At 41.8% G+C, this 17,776-nt stretch overlaps 1 protein-coding gene across 1 annotated transcript; it reads right to left on the reverse strand.

Moving 5' to 3' along the window:
• Positions 1–214: 214 nt before the first annotated feature.
• Positions 215–12,030, reverse strand: vwc2l (von Willebrand factor C domain containing 2 like; the record flags this gene model as incomplete). Its single annotated transcript, XM_083681527.1, has 4 exons — positions 215–366; positions 3,902–4,031; positions 7,257–7,370; positions 11,644–12,030. The coding sequence occupies 4 exons, from the start codon at positions 12,028–12,030 to the stop codon at positions 215–217; spliced, it is 783 nt and encodes a 260-aa protein (XP_083537653.1).
• Positions 12,031–17,776: the final 5,746 nt, after the last annotated feature.

Consider the following 17,776-nt stretch of genomic DNA (forward strand, 5'->3'; position numbering starts at 1 on the left):
ATATATAGGACAATTAAAACAGGAAAAAACAGTCTCAAGAAAAGGTTGCTCCTGCTCCTCCTCCTCTGTGGTTAAAGTTGTGGTTGTTGTGTGTACGAGCTAGTTATGCAGTCTCAGGTTGCCTAGGAATTGTGCTCCTGTCCTGTCAATCATACGAGCTGGGCAATTGGCACGGTAGAGCCCTGCCTGCACATCACTGTCCCCAGCAGGGTTTCTATGACAACGTCTGGCCGTTGAGGCACTCCCGCCGCAAGCACTGCGCAGGTTTCCACCAGTCCCCATTGTGGCAGCGGCAGATGGTGCAGTCGTCCACCTTCACTTCAATGCCGGCTGGGATGATCGTTGTTCCGGCGAAGCAATTTGGACCTGCCGCATGGGAAGGAGGGAGGCAGAGATAGATAGAGACAGAGAGAGAGAGAAGCAGAAATGAGTGCGGGCTCTCGGGAGGTTCTTTTAGAGGGGATGGCGGAGTGATGCAGAGAACCCTTGGGAGTTTGAAGTCAGAACAGACGCACAGATCTTTTCACGGGCATGCACCGATGGGCTTGTTTTTGCAACACTAAAGCGCTTTTGTTAGCCTCCCTCTCCCTCGACATGGAGCGCTTTGCATCCTAATGCGCCGCAAGCAGAGGAGGCTGGCAGGGGCTGGCTTGGCAGCACAGAGCTTGTGGTTGGAGCACAGAGAGAAAGCTGCTTTGAGAGGCAGGAGGGAGGAGATGGTGGTAATCACTCCAGTCTGCATGAAAACCTCTCACCCTCCTTAGAAATTCCTGAAACACTGAGATTTACCCCATAACAATTTCTTATACAATAAAGAATCCTTAATGATGCATGAATCTGTTTCATCCCAGAAATTACATTACTTTGTTGTTCTCTTTATATGTTGATAAGATTTGTGTTCCTTTTATTCCAAGACTTATTTGAAAGCATCAGTTTGGCGCAGCTAATCTCCTGATAATATACTGTAATTGATACATTGCTCCCTTCATGGCTATCTAGATTCTGAGGGTAATAAAACACCCACGACACCTGAAATTTCAAAAATACTCACACAAAAACCTCAGTGACAATATTTCGATCATGGCCTTGGGGTAAGGCACACCCCATCTTTATTTGTCACTCCTGATACAGGGGAGCATGCAGGTACCAGGGATTCGCTCCACTGTTGATCATTTAAACGAAGCAATCAGTGGCTCAATTGCTGTGACGGTGACTTTGGATTGCTCTTTTAAACAGAGATCTATAAAATCTGCTGGATACAGGCCTCTAAAAGCATCAAGATCACTGTGTCCTTGACTCATTTTAATTCAGATAGCAAATACTGTATAATGAATGAAAGGACATAAACATAGGTGACTTTAATAAGTACTAAGACTCCAGGGTACACGTCCCATTTGGGAATATGAACCAGCAGAATTCAAATCAGCGATAACTGAATTTCAGTGTACTTGAAGGATCTGATACTTATTACAATAGCTTGTCTGGAGACGTAAACAGCGCTTAATGATCTGTAGCGCAGAGTATTGTATTCCTCCTCCTCAGTGTATTGACTCAAGTCGAGGACTAGCATTAACATGGAGCTAAGCAACCAGAAGCACCCCTCTGCCTCTCAGAACCTCACCAGCCTCTATTGGACCAACCAAACAGAGAAAGAGGGCTCTCTCAGCCACCTCATACCACCCTGATACAGGCCTCGGGAGGACAAGTCCTTTGGTGAAGTTGGACATGATAAAAGCTCATCGATCTAAGCCCAGTGGAGACATTGTGAGTCGTTGCCAAGTCCTAACTCCCATTGATCCAGCTGGGGACAGTTGGCACAGGTTACAGACAAACCGGGCAGAGGTTGATGAGAGAAGTAGGCAACCTCCAGTGCTGCCAAGTGTGATTGTTTACGGCCGGACAGATCTGAGTGCCGTGGGGCACAAGGACACTGTTTCCACTACCTGTCACCTTAGAGGAAGGACAACAGACTGGGGTTCCATTCAAAGCCAATGCAAAGTCAGATATGTGGGGCTTAATTTGTGGACATGTCTTAAATTGTTATAATATCTTATATCTACACCTGCAAACTTATATCTACACCTGCTTGCCTTCTGAATTGAACAAATTAATAAGTTATACCCAAAATAAATTATATTTGGCTGGCTTCACCATACGAGTGAAAGGTACAGCCACGCATGCTTGTCCATCAGCACTGTTAACTAGAATGAGTGTTACCTGACTTTAGCTGTCTCTATGGGCTTACATGATAGTCTGCCAAGAAGACACAGTGACAGGTTAGATGAACAAAGATTGACAGAGCAATGTCAGATTAAGTCAGAGGTTATATTCCTGCAAAACATAAGTAGTATAAAATTTTTTTATTATTATTATTATTATTATTATTAGAAGGCAAGAAAATCAAAATGTTTAGGGTGCTTAGGGATTCTTCAAGGAAGTATTGACCAAAACCTGACGTCTGTGTCTACATGTCAAGATAAGTCAATGTGTGTCTGCTGATGCATGTAGGAGCTCATTTTCCATGGCTTCTATACTGTGTATATTCAAATGGAAAGGCCTCACAGGCTTGAACCTCTGCCCATTATCTCAAGAGCAGGTGATTTGCGAAAGCACGCTTGTCTCCTGAAGGCTCCACGTCCAACTGGAATACATGAGTAGATCTTTCCTCCCACGGTATGCCAAGAATGAGCATTAAACGCTACTGCACCCCCAAGCCTAAGAGATTCATCTGCTAGAGTTGGCCCTGGTTCCCTAGGGGGGTTGAGATGGCAGGCTCCCCGAAATGCCACCGCCGCGAGGGCGTCACCGTATCCTGTCTGTCTGGATTAGCTCTTCCTCCTCCCCAAGCCAGTGAGTGTGTGTGTGTGTGTGTGTGTGTGTGTGTGTGTGTGTGTGTGTGTGTGTGTGTGTGTGTGTGTGTGTGTGTGTGTGTGTGTGTGTGTGTTTGGAATGGGGGCTACTGGAATATTCCTTGTACACCTTACGTCAGTGACCTCATTGAATATAGGTCAATGAATATAGGTGCTAGGAGGAAAAATACATGTTTTGGGAGAGATAAGAATTTGTCTCTAAAATTGTGTATCTATTTATATATCTGCTATGAATTACATACCATGCAAAAGCCTTTACATGACATACAATTACCTTGAGAATGCATGCAATGAAAAGTCCTCTCCTCTCCTGACTACAGCTCTGCAAGTAGCATTATATTGCATGGTTTTGTGGTGTTTGCTTACGTGGATCAATTCCAGTTCTGTGGCTGGACCACATTTTTGTTTCAGATTCAGCCTACAGGATCACAGCAACATGATCACAATAATCTGACTTTATGAAGTACTATCATAACCAAAACATGTTGAATCATCATATCATGCTAGTGCACACCTACATAGTTGTCTGTTGATCATTCCAGCCTCCCACACTGTCCAAGTGAATAAAAGAGGAGCAGTCAGCTCAGTCATACAGGCCTAAAGCTCTGTCCCTCAGGATTGGGCTGGCTAAGGGATATTTTACGCCCTGACTTGTATCAAGCCAATGAGCCATCGAAATCCTATAATTCTAATTTGGGGATTGGTTGTGGCTGACAAGGGCATCAGGGCAATGGGAGATAAAGGACTCTCCAGGGGCCCATTATTCCCTCCCAAGATGGCCTGAATCAATCGGCCAATGTTTATTCTGCTTAGTGTCTCATCTATAATTAAAGTTTGTACCCCTCATTAGTGGCACTGAGGCCCAAGGTAATGATTTGATACATAAAACATAAATGACATTCTCCACTCCTACGACCTGATCCTCAAAAGATAGGCTTAGTCACAGATAAACGTTTGATGAAATTGTAATCATTCTGCAGTGTGAGTGTGGGAGTGGATTTCTATTTCTAATGGGAAAAGAGAGGCCTTACCGTTTTTACAGATGGGACAGCACTGCTCTGGCTCGTAGACAGGGTTGACACACTCAGGGACGGCGCAGTCGGACACCACACAGTGCACCTCGTTATTTGGTTCACATCGGCACCATTCACAAGGCGACGGCTGCAGAGAGACAGAGAGAGAGAGAGGGAGAGAGTTACTTTTATGTATGTGTGAGGTTGCACAAAGTTTATCCACAGTAAAACGTTGCTCTACAGTAAGACGTTGCTCTACAGTAAGACGTTGCTCTACAGTAAAACGTTGCTCTACAGTAAGACGTTGCTCTACAGTAAGACGTTGCTCTACAGTAAGAGAGCACGACGGCAATAGCAACAACTCTATCCTTCTGAATGATGTGAGAAACCCTCTGTATCTCACCACTCTCCATTCTCTGGAAGATGTCAAAACCATTGTTACATATTGGTATATTTTGACAATATTGTTAAATTTGTAATTATTGCTGTGTTATATGTACCAAACATCAGCAAATCAGGAAAATAACAATTCAAACAATTCTTGCTTTGGCAAGAAAAAAAGGAATGGAGAAATACCATAAAAAGCCATCTACTAATCATCAGTGTACAGAGTTTTTTTCTCAGAAGCTCCTCTCCGAAATTCCACCTGTAAACTGGAAAGTATTGAATTCCTCAATAATGTTCCAAGCACAATGTTCGCACAACCTTAATGGCATGGCTGGAAAGAGGACGGTTGAATTGGACCATTTTCAAATGTTTCTGACATTTTCAAACATTCTGGTTCGAAGCAAGGACCAAAAAATGATAAAAGCATCTGTCGCATCAATAAAAGAAATAAAAAAAAGAAAATACCCTCCATAGATCATACTTACAGCTCAACTTTTAGACAATGTTACTTTTATGTGGTCCATTGTTAAAGTGGGGGAAACCAACCACTTGAAATAAACGGTTGGTATTGATTCATTGCAAACCTGGTCTAATGACAATTTGAATGAAGACAATAACAAATGCATTTAATTGACTCAGACAGGTAGGCAGAGACCCTCCTATTTTCACAAACACATTTCCAAGAACACCAAAACACTCCTCTTTCAGTGCTGTATTATAAAGCGGAAGCAGAAGCATACACCTAGAGAGCCACAAACCATTTCCTTTAATCGACAAACCACTGCAAATGGTTTCCTTTTAAAAATGTTTAACATCCATCCAGTCTGGTGCCCTTTCCCTCGGCCTGAGTGCACACAGTGTGCCAATTAAACAGCAAGATGTTGACTCATGCATATGGAGGATAGTCTCTATCAGCCTGGCAGCCTGTATCTTCAGAGGGTAGAGCGGTGGGTCAATAGTGGAACATTGGGGCCAGATGCAATCCCTCACCAGTGACCAAGGTGGTTAAAGGTGTTTAAACTATGCACATAGTGTAATTGCTCTTCTTGATAGTGGTTTAGAAATGCCAGCAACAAGTTATAAAAGCCAGATAAGACAAGCGTCATCAACCTGTAATGATAACTACGAGACTGAAAATTGATTTGTAATATTTGTTGTGAAATTGACCATTTCACACATCTAAAGGCTGTTGTACACATTTTCCTTTTACACTGGAGATGTAAAAGTGTTATCTACATGTAAATGGATGCAATGGATCTAGCTGACTCTTCTTACTTCTTGATCTATGCTCATCTGCTGCCAAATGTATGGGAGAGATGATGACTTCAAAGCATGCCAAAAGTAAAAACACTGACAAGCTTTCACTGAAATCTATATATTAAGCGTAATATAGTGGGCAATAGTAAAGCAGAGAAAAAAACTAATTATTATTCTCCTCTATTTTGGGAGACGGAGATGACAATATCATTGTGGTTGTTAGTAAGACTGTGAGATCATTTTAATTATTGGTATAACCTAAATAATTGACATTTCTTTATAAACATATAACACAGGGAAACCAGTATGCCATATTTGGTGGTTGCATTGTAACACTACATCCATCAATCGGAAATACAATATACTTCATGCGACTACAATACACTGCAGGGTACCTTCAATGTATTCAAGTGCTAGTGCTTTCAACGCAGCCTTTCATGTGAGTCCTATAGTGAATTGAATTCATGCCTCAATACTACCTCACAAAAGAAAATAGAGCACCAGTGGCTGTAGTGACCCACTCTGGGTTCGTACAAGAGTGAACTGAGTGCCACATCCTCCACAAGGACCGTAGTTACACTCTGACACTACTGGAATGAGGGAGATGCAGAGTATAGTCCAACAAACCTGTGGGGAAATGTTGATGTCGGTTGGAGAGAAGGTTGTTGGGACTCATGCATGGTACTAATAAGAGTGAAAAGGGTAATGATTTGGATTGACAGCCAAAATGCATGCCAGTGGCACCTACGTCAAAACAACATCTTAACAGTGTGAGGGAGTGCAGAGAAGAGAGGCACAGTGCCCTCAGGGTGAGGGGAGTCTGATGCAAGATAATCAAGGCAACCTCTTTGTTTTTTATTTTTTATTTTTATCACTTCAAATTTAACTTAGCTGTAAGGAATCCTGCTCAAACTAGTTCAAAGCTCAAGTTGTCATGGCCTACAGGACTTGTTTGCTCTTAATCAGTTGTTCAAATTATGTTTTTCCTCAGGCAAATTTGATAGACAAATCAATTTGAGCAAACTAATTTCAAATACTTATTTATAGCTATTTCCTCTCATAGGTGTCAGTTTTCAAGAGCAGAGTCACTAATTACTATGGGGTGTGTAGTGAGTGGGTAATTGCAGTTGTATAAGTGTGTGTGTGTGTGTGTGTGTGTGTGTGTGTGTGTGTGTGTGTGTGTGTGTGTGTGTGTGTGTGTGTACCCCCCCCCCCCGTACACACATGCACACACACGTGTATGTGTATGATGAACATGTATGATTATGTTTTCCAATAATATTCATTTGGAATCTTCATGTTGAAAAGCACAGTATTTATTCTGTGAAACAGCTACTGCAGTTTTCTTTTTGAGGAGTCTGACCAATGCGAATTATTCCATAGATTCAGGGCTGTCCACTTTGGGTTGCAGTGTCAGTAGAATTTGTAGAAAATATGTCCTTTAATACAAAAAAAAAAGTATGCAATTAACAATATTAACAGCTAGCTACAGAACCATTAGGTTTCTTAGTCATGTAATTTTGTCAAAACATATCAGTTTGGCTTTGGACCGAGGTAGCCTTGTGTGTCTAAAAGTGGGGACCCTGCAATCGTCCTCCTCACCTCTCCAGCCCCTACAGCCACAACCCCCCAAATCTGCACCCCTTCCCTGGGGATCTCAGGAGCACGGACAGGATCGATCTGAGTTCACATCCCAGCCCTAGTTTGTCCGCCTGGGATCTGAACTCACCCTATATCTCCAGGTTCTTGATTGGAGCTGCGCAGGGGCCGGGGGCACGGTGGCAGCCACGCTGGGTGGACTGGTCCCTTCCTCGGCTGACGGAGAACCCTGTAGGTGAAACACCTACCGAGGGTGAGTGGCAGGAATACAACACAGCAGCACAGACCCACTACTCACTCTACCACCCCTATCGCTTGTCTATCAGACTCAAAAGTGTCTCTACTCCACTACATGAAATCTTAATCAGACCAACCAAGGCTGATTCAGCACACTGTGGACAGATTCTTGGGTCACTGATGAATCAGGGCTTTAAGGTTTGAGAATCATTTTTTAGGGTTACAATTACTACAGAGTCTATTCTCAATGGGTATTCATACTTACAATGACAATAAATTCTATAGAATTCTATAGAATAGAACACTAAGACACTTCCTGAGGGTAATGCTTAATAATTGGTCAGACATTGGATATTGGACAAGGTGATGCTGGATCATAACACTAAACCCCAGTGGTTCTCTCCTCTAGGCCTGATATCAGCCAGATCAGGAACCTGGGAGAGCTACCCTGTCATGTGGATCTTTGAGATGCTGATCTCAGTTGGGCTCCTCCTCCTCCACCTGCTGTTCTGAGAAAACACAGACCTCTGCATAGTGCTACAGGGCGATGGTCAAGGAAATGCCAACGCAGCCCACACTAAAGGTTAGCCTGTCGGCATCTCTTAATTGGGAACTCTATCAGAAGCACTGACGCCCTTTGATTTCCTTTCACACGGCTGGATTCCAGCTCTCATTTTATAACTCAAAGAGATGTGCTCAGACAACACTCCGGACACACAAACTAGCAATTGTGACTTCGCCTCTTGACGTCATCTGTCATACGTCAACTCCCACACCACTAATCGAATCTGTGGGCATTCTGGCTATATCAATTATTTATCTAACTAACTGAGGGTGGACATTTTCAGCCAGGGTTTCCTCTCTCTCTGTCTCCCCATGTAATTTCTCTGTTGGAAAATCAATAAGAACAAATGAATGGTTTTTCGAGTGGCGTGAAATGTCCTTCCCTCCCCAGACTGCCACTCAAGGTTAGTGGGGATGTGAGGGTGAGATGCACTATTGATGGACTTGATCTCACATCAAATCGGTAGGCTTACATGCTCAGAGGCTCCTCTCAGGAGAGTGTGGGTGTGCATCCCAATGCAGGGCTAAAAGGCCTGACGCCATCCAACACCCAGTCACCGACCGCAATGGATTAAGAACATGAGTTTGAAGGGTTGATCTCACACACCCTTATTAGCAGCAGATCACTTCACTTAAGTCTGCCATGCTAATTACCTAATGCATAGCTTATGTTTGGGGATCTAAAAGCCTTGTAAACGACAGGACAACAGAATTCATGGCAGGTGTGTCTTTTGGAATGAGGAGTCCAAGTTGGATTGGTTGTCATTAATGTGACAGGGGACAGAGGGACATGCATACTAGGATTATGTAACAAACTACAGTCCCTGAGCTTTGGAATGAGATTCCTTGCAAATAAAATGTAAGTTGATCAGCATAATCGGCATACAATTGGCATAGTTCTGTTACACTGCTGCATGAGTAAGCTTGACTAATGTACCCTGTCACTGCCTCTTCACCCTGATGACTGATCAAGATAAAGGCAACACAGACAAACACCTCTATGGACACTATTCTCTAGCAGGTACACCTTCCTCCCACAAGCACTCAACAGGCGTGTGGCAGCCTCAGCTCTGCAAGCACTCGACTCAGTCTATCACTCTGCTTTGTGGCTCATTACTAGGGATAGCTTCCGCACCCACCACTGTGACCTGTATCAATCTGTGGGCTGGGGATCATTGACTGAAAGAAGGGTTTTTCATTGGAATGTATTAGTTTATAAAGCAGTTCTCTCAAAACTTCCAATGTACCTACAGTAACATCAATGCTCTCATGGCAGTCTACTGGCTGTTGAATGCCTGTAATATACAGCATGTCTCCACAGAACTAGGCAAAACAGCTTTTGGTTATTGTGCTCCCCACTCATTGAGCTCCAGGGTGTTCTAGAGCTGCATGCACTCATTTCATTTAATAGTTTTATATCATTAGTGAAAGATGAGACTCAGTCAAGTCCTTTGCCAAAATAACCTTTGCCCCCCCCCAAAAAAAAAGAAAAACACTTTGAAGTGAACAATTAAAGGGGGGTGCTTCAGGTCTCAGTGAAGCTGTGACAAACAAACTTGACAAACAAAGTCAATATAAAGGACTACCATCTATCTCATAGACTAATCTGCAGTCAATGAAAAGCTAAATAAAACTGGCATCATCAAAACCAACTTTAGAAATAGTCCCCAGTTACACAACACCATTGCAATGTACCTCTAATGGGATTGTGTCTTATACGTTGGTATGCAATGTATTACTATTTTTTTTGCCATTACTGATGATTTCAGTTAATAACATTGATGATGCAATGATAACTGGGGTTCTTCTTGTATCTGTAATTACCCATATCTTCAGAACAAGTCAGAAAACAAGGCATACATGTTTGTAAAAGCATTATACATGCTCTCACAGCATTACATCCAATGCATATGATTGCATCTCTTCAATTGCCTGTCTGATAGTTTGTGTGTTTCTCTGTAAATTTAGATTTGATGTTACAGTAGTTCCTAGACATGTTGGATGTTATCCAATTAGGTGTAGGTATGTTCAGTCTTATCTATGTGGCTGACATGTCTGAGGCTGAGGTAGGCCTTCCACTGTTTTTCTCCTTGGGTGTATGTGATTGATGGTCTTGCCAAATGCCATCCATGATGGTTCAATATGGATAACATAAATCAAGAGTAGTGAGAATATGCTAACCCATTTGAGGTTGATACTGCAACGTGGAGCATAGGCTACCCCTTGACAACGAACAATACACCCAATAAAATAATGGTTTTCAGGCTCTTCCATGTCCAATGTGTGCAAACACGACTAATTGCAATGATTAATTATAGAACAGGATCAGCCCAGTTATGGCCTTATGTTCCACCGAGTATCCACTCATACACAGCTCAAACAGTGTGTTCTATATCTCGAGTTTGCGATTAATGAATTTGGTTATGAGATCTCCCGATGACGTGCTCGTGTTCATAAAAGATACCATGTGAGTAACAGACCATATTTGAGAGGATCAATTTTGAGCATTTGCCGATCAGCGCCTTTCAATACGTGTTGTTTGATGGGGATAAAATCTGTCCGATTTGCTCTAAAATGTTCGCTGTTTGAGATTTACGAGATTCGCGAGATCTAGGGTCACTCAGTTTTTAGAGGAGCCCCGCAGCTACTTCTTACAGACTGCAAGAAGCAGCAAGCCCATTGTTTTTTCACGATGTACCTGAATCAGGAAAAGCCTGATATGCCGCGCACTGTGTAGACTGTGGTAGGATACAACTCATCATAGATCTAGGCTATTGATTATAACTAACTATATGTTCAGTTGATGGTTGTGTTATGTTTTTGTGTTATTATTAAAAGAAAATTCATCGGACATTTTTATTGATGTTGTCACCGCCATGATTTCAAGCCATGCAGTCAGAATTGCACTTCACTGTCCAATTTGAGACTGCACAGGTATACTGCCCCCGCCTGTTCTCGACTAGCCTTGCCGGAATTCTAGTCGGATTCAATTTTGAAGTCAAATAAGACCAATAGTCTGTGGTTGGTATGTGTCATCAATCAGGCGTATCCATTACGTGCCGGTGCTTGCCTTGGCCTAAAGGATGCATGCAACGCCTACTCCAGAAGACGCCGACACCCAACAGATTATCGAAAATAATCCCATTTGCCTTTCAAATCCACATACAGAATAGACACACATATACAATTCCACATTAATCGGCTCCATAGGCAATTATTTCAAGCTTATTACATATTCCAGGAAAGCCACCATCGGTCCATGCTAAACTACTTGTTTAACTCATTTAAATTAGGTAACATTTTGTTGGTTGACAAACTACCACTCCACTGAATAGATTAGGCTATCCCACGACGGTCAAACAGAAACCTTTTGAAAAATAAAACAACATAGTCGTCCTTGTCGGACATGGTTTGCCATGCACATTTGTACTTTACGCATGTGCAGGCAAAAATACTGCATTGTTTTAAGCACATTACTATTAGTATTCACATTACTACTACTACTACTACTACTACTACTACTCATAATAATAATAATAATAATAATAATAATAATAATAATAATAATGATAATGATAATGATAATATACTAAGTAATTGTGTGCAGTAGTATGCATTGAGTCATCATAGGTAAACCGAAACGGCAATCATCTCGAATGAGTGTCGACGATTGCAATGGCCATGCTACTGTAAAACCATAACACATGACGTCTTACCTTAAACTCCTCGAGAATTTTGTACGTTTTCCCACGGTATTCACAAAAGTTTTTAACCTCTTTGCATTCGGGGCAGCATCCATTGTGCTCCACTTTTGTGCACTTTGGGTGTATTTTAGGACACTCAGGCTGGTCACATACAGGCCCGTCCTCTGTGCAAACGCACGGGCAGTTCGAGTGTCCTGGGAAGAAGCGTTCCCCAAGTTTGTACACGAAGCCACTGTCGTCCACACAACCTTTTCCCCGATAGTCGTCGAAAATGATGTTGTCGTTGACAGTCCGTTCGGCCTCGTCCGCAGGATAATCCTCGGAACTGACGAAGGCTGGTGAAACGGTGGCGTTCAGAGCGAGGAGGACGATACAGGTCGTTGGGAAGAGAGGGCCCATCCTTCGCCGCGGTATTCCTATTGCATTCAAGAAGAGAGTCTAAGTTGCATTTACTTTCCTCTCTCCCATTCTGTGCAGCATGAAGGGAGACAATGCTGTATGGGACACGAGCCAACAATGACAACAACATCTGATGATATCATGTAAATGTAAATGATTGTTTTTAGTTAGTCAATTCTACAAAATGTCTATCGACTTCCTACACGCCCAGTAAAATAATAGTAATTAGTATACGAGATTCCATTTCGAACTAAGAGATCAATCTGTTCTTCTTATTCGTGTCACTCACACACATATGACTTTGATGTCTTATTTACCATCGTGTGTGTGTGTGCGTGTGCGTGTGTGAAAGAGAGAGAGAGACTGATTGATTGATTGATTGAATGATTGGTGTTAGACATTCTACTAACTGTCTCAAGCAGGATCATTTTCGTATTTTTAAAACCTCAATATTTATCTGAAGTCGAAATCCTGTTCTTCGTGGATAATTGTTAAAATGAACAGCCAAACGCGGGTGTTTTCTTATAAAAAAAGAGGCACCCATCAACCGAGTACTTGTGTGAAATGGTTAAGATTTCCCTTTTATTGACAGAGGTCTTTCTCCCTTTTCTCATTCTTCCTCGCTTTCTGACCATTATAAAATAAAAAATATAGTATCATCCTAACTTGATAATCCTAGTTTATCATCCTTACATACATTAACAGGTATATTATGGAGGTACCAACAGGTATCCCCATTATAAAGCCTATTCATTTGATGTTACAGTACATGAACAAATCTGGAAATAGTTGCTTCTGTTCAACTGCAACATCCTTTAGCTAATTACATCTTTTCCCAGTCATTGCAAACTGCGCAATGGGCTTTAATCCAAATACTTCGCCCCTTGAGATACGTGAAAGAACCATTACAGTTCACACGAACGGAATTGGATTTCAACCTCGCGACTCTTCTCCCCATGCCTGTAAACCTGCCAAGGGAGAGACTCACTACATTAACAGAAAATCTGACTATTGTATGTCCTCAAATACCAATCCATATAATTTAATCAAATACGTTTAATATGTATATTATTAGGCTACATCAGTAGAGTCATATATGGAATGACAGAACAAAAATGAAGATACTGTAATGAAGAACTGCACGAGGTCCTCACATCAATTTTATGTGTGTAAAGGTAAATGGGAAGTAGGGCATTACGGACTCACCGCGTTGAACTGTCTGGGTCCACTTAGTTGGAATCCGGATCGACAGAACCCAGCATTCGGTAGAAGGGATCAACACAAGACGCACCTTTCAATTGAACCATTGGGTAGCCTAAATCACAAGACTCCGATTTGATAATCCTTTCCAGTTGCTGTTGTGCTTAGAATCAGTTAGATAACACTCCTTTTGTCGGTACCGATGCCCTTTAGAAGCGCAAGCGATGTGATATCCAAATACAAGTCGGTCTGATACATGATTATCCCTTACTTGCCGGCGATTACGATAACAACCAATAATGTCAACAGGCATGCGATGTGTGAAAAGCAGCCAAGAAAAGCTGATTTAAGGAAATGTATTCCCCTCTATCGTTGTCGATGCTTTTGGTCATCCACGGCATTTAGTGTCATTTCAATCAACTTCCAAATGCTGCAGGTATAGGTATATCAAAAACACCTTTCGGTCTTGTTGCATACATCCAGCGTTTGCATGACAAGTGCAATGACAAGGGACCCTCGAGTCGACGGATACAACTTTAACAGCCGAAATAATCGAATGAAACGAATGTTAAGCCTCCCATTTCCTTTCGTGAACCAAAGTTCAATACACGCTAAAGACGCTTTATTCCTCACACTTTTCCGTGGGCACTCACCGAGAGCTAGATGGTATCTTAACAAACATGGCTTATTGCATGTCAATTGAAAAGGCTGAGTCGAAAAGGCGAATCAAGTCCAACTATGGGCGATGTTTTGAAGAGGAGAGCGCAGCGTCGCTTTTCATTGTCCTTGCTAGCGAGAGAGGACGCACTCCGACTTCAGGACCATGGACAGAGGTATCCTTAGCACTGTCGCTGTTCAGTCGCGCGTCCCACTGAGCACGGTGGATAGGATAGTTTTCCCATCTTGCTTCCCAAACCAGAAGGCGTAGGTTACTCTTACACAGCTGGAAGTTCATTTTGTGTCATTTCGTGTTACCAATAATCATTTAAAAGGGAGTAAATTGCTGTAATGACTCGCTGGAGTGCTTAGTCAGATAGAAAGCGTTTTAATGAAATATGTGTTCGAATCCAGAAAACATAGTTGTACCATGTGCAGAGTGATTATGGATTCTGTGAATGTATGATCTACTAGGTTTGCTGTACACACACACACACACACACACACACACACACACACATTTTTGGCTGCAAATATCCTAGAAATACGAATATGTTATACCTACTGTATATCATACTGATAGAAAAAAGCTGCACAATGTGACTTTTTGCCCTTTCAGAATACCATACAGTATTGAGTTAAGTACAATTCCTCACATTTCATGCTTTGCAGATGATTGCCCGTAGGGGCCACTGCCTGCCTGCACACGAGTCAAAATGAAGATGATTGAGGCTGAATCCAAGATCATAAATTATAGATATTCTGGAATTGAATTAAACAGATATGTGATCTTATCAAGGAGAACCATCTGACCTGCATTGGACAAACGACCCAGGCAGATTGCTATTATTAGACATTTGATGGTGAAGGGGGTATGCTGAGGCACTGTGTACATGCTTACTCACCACATGCCTGTCGCTGTTGAAGTTGCTTGTTACGTTTTTGTCATTGTTGTAGAACATGTTGCAAATGAGACCATGAAGTAAAGCATTTTATAACACATTTAATGTCATTAATATGGCAAGTAGCTGATATAATTTATGAAGGAAATATTATCTCAACACATGTCACCAAAGAATCCAAAAGCTACTAAACAAAGTACTAAACAGTGTTCTTGTGTTCCAGGAGGTATTTGAGCCACTGAGAATTGGATTGCCCAATTTTCTGCCTGACTTAAAACCCCAATAGCTTTCAAAAGATCCATATAACCCTCCAAATTACCAAGGGGTCACAAATCAATAGTGAGACCAACCCTAGTATGTACACAATGATGCAAGATGATGTTCAGAATACTATTCTAGTTTGCACACAGCAAAGCATTTTGATATCTGAGCCAAATTTGGATATGACATATCAGACATCTAGATCTGTAACACATCAACTAGACACTGTATTATGGTCAAAGAGAGGGAGGAATGAGAACCTATAGATCATCATTATTCATCATCATTATTTTAGGATTTCGTCTACACTGGCATGCCTCATGTCTACAAGGAAGATGACATGAATGAGAGGATGTTCACAGGGCTCTCTAGCCTACAGCACAAGATGTAACTTGTCAATGGCGGATTAGTGCTTGAAAGGAAGCATTCATTTGATTCTTCAATGAACAAAGCAACAAAAGCATATCTGAATACCGCATGTAAAGTATGAGTTCATGGCCATGTCTCCGTAAGTGTAAGTGCATGCTCCTTTTGAATATAAACACAAGCAGACTCAATACCTGTCAAGTCAGTTCTGCATCAGGCATGTCAGGGCCATGGTTGATGACATCCCTACTCTGTAATTGAGGCATGTTTTCACACTTTTTTAATAGCAGTGTGTTAGCTCCCAAAAGCCATGTTACTCTAATTGGCTCCTGACCCTCCAGCTCCCCTTTGAAAGGTTGCACAAGTAGGGCTGAATCCCAAGAACATATAGGTCACACTTGTCATTACAGGAATCATACCAGCAAGAGCGTGCTCTTTAACTTGATCAGCATCCTGCGTTGCCTGGGATGCTAGGTAATTTCTCAAGGTGACAGATTACTGAGATGTAGATGCTGGCAAGGCGGCAATCACAACAAAATCAAGGGAAGTGGGCATTTTGTTAAGTGCGCTTTCAAAGTCTTTGTGACATGCATTTCTAGCAGAAATTACAGTGTCAGCTGAAACATTAACACGCAAAATAATGCAAGGACAAGGTTGCACTGGTGCAAAATAAAAAAGAGGTTGCACTGGCGCAAAATATAAAAGGTTGCACTGGTGAACGTTTTTCTGCATCTAGTTCTGAATGGCCATTTGATATATTCTTCATGTGATATTTATGTTTTTCTTTATCTTTTCCCATTTGTCCTCATCCTGAAAGCCTGTGCATTTCAGTTGGCATTATAAGATTGTATTCTCTTCCTCCTCCAGTCCTAATGCCAGAGGGTGTATAGTAGCAAACTCTGTCCAGCAAATTCCTCCCAGTAATGTCTCTTTGACTCATGGTTGCCCTTCGTGTTAGCCTTTCAAGATGTTAACAAGACCCAACAGGCTGGTGTGGCTTCTGAATGAGATCTCTCTCTTTGTGACCATGGAGCAGGCGTGCAGTCGCAAGCTGCTATACTTAGCTACTGTATGCATCACGACATCCACCATCTCCTACAGTACATGCTTTGACCTGGTTATGAAGACAACACGGAAGGAACACTGATGGTTTGTGAAGCCCCTCACCTTCCCCCTACCTTACTGCAAACTCCAACAATTGGAGGGCATCATGCCGGAACAAGGGGGATAAATTATTGAGTTTGACATCGCACACCAGAGTCCATATTGGGGTTTAGTGTTGGATATGTTGTTTCAGACAGCAAAACACTACAGCACGACTTGTTCCATTAGTCCTTGACTTTCATGAAAGACATGGGGAGATGCTGCAGAACTGTAATAGCCAATGTAGGACCAGTATGAATAACTATACCTCAGAGATTAACATTATTATGGACATTTTATTATTACTAATATGTCTTCCCAAAAACATAAACCGGCCTTCATTTCTTCGTTGTGCACTTGTGCAAGGAAGGAAAATCACAGACCACAGGAGCGATTCCAATTCAATTAGCTAATAGAAGAGTAGAATGTCTCCTCCCCTTCTTTCTGCAGCAATGCATTCACAACACGGAGGGACTGTAACCAAGACCGTAATGGTGTGGCCATTAGGGTCACATTTATAGACTGTTCTCACTATTATATTTGGTCATGGCTACTCTATTCACGCCAGCTTAACAAACTGAATGCCAGAGCAGGAGCAGCCTGAGGAGAAGCTATTCTCAAATGGCCTTGAGACACGGTATCCCATGTGTCACCACAGTATATAAAGCTGTTCACTTGCATGGCAGCCACTGGGCTGTGAGTAGGTGGGTCTTTCTTGAAGAATCCTCTTTGCAAAGGTCTTTCGAAAGAGAATTAGACATTTCAGAGGAACAAAAACACACCCTTCGAGTAGACTGTGTTCTTGCTGTCGTTTCCTATCCTTGTCCTTAACTTAATCCTAGCATAATTTTACCGTGACAAATCTAATCCTTGGCAGAGTAGCTGGAATCCCTTGCTGTTAAGAATGCGGAACAAAATTCCTCCCTAGATTATACAAATATTTCAGAGCAAAAAAAATGCTTTCTGTCAGTTTAGATTTTTGGAATCCTATTATGGTAAATATATCAATTTGACACAATATTAGAGTATGGAATTAAACGGCTCTATGACTGAGCATACAATATATATTCACAACTCTATTCTTTATAATATAAAAGCAGATATTATCATTATATTCAATGAATTACAATTGTGCTTGGTGATAGTAATGTAATGTCTGTTATATCAGTATTACCAAGAATATATTTTCAGTAGCACAGAAGAGACATTCAATTCCT

The sequence above is a fragment of the Argentina silus genome (assembly GCF_951799395.1).
Source record: "Argentina silus genome assembly, chromosome: 12".
Classification (NCBI taxonomy): Eukaryota; Metazoa; Chordata; class Actinopteri; order Argentiniformes; family Argentinidae; genus Argentina; species Argentina silus.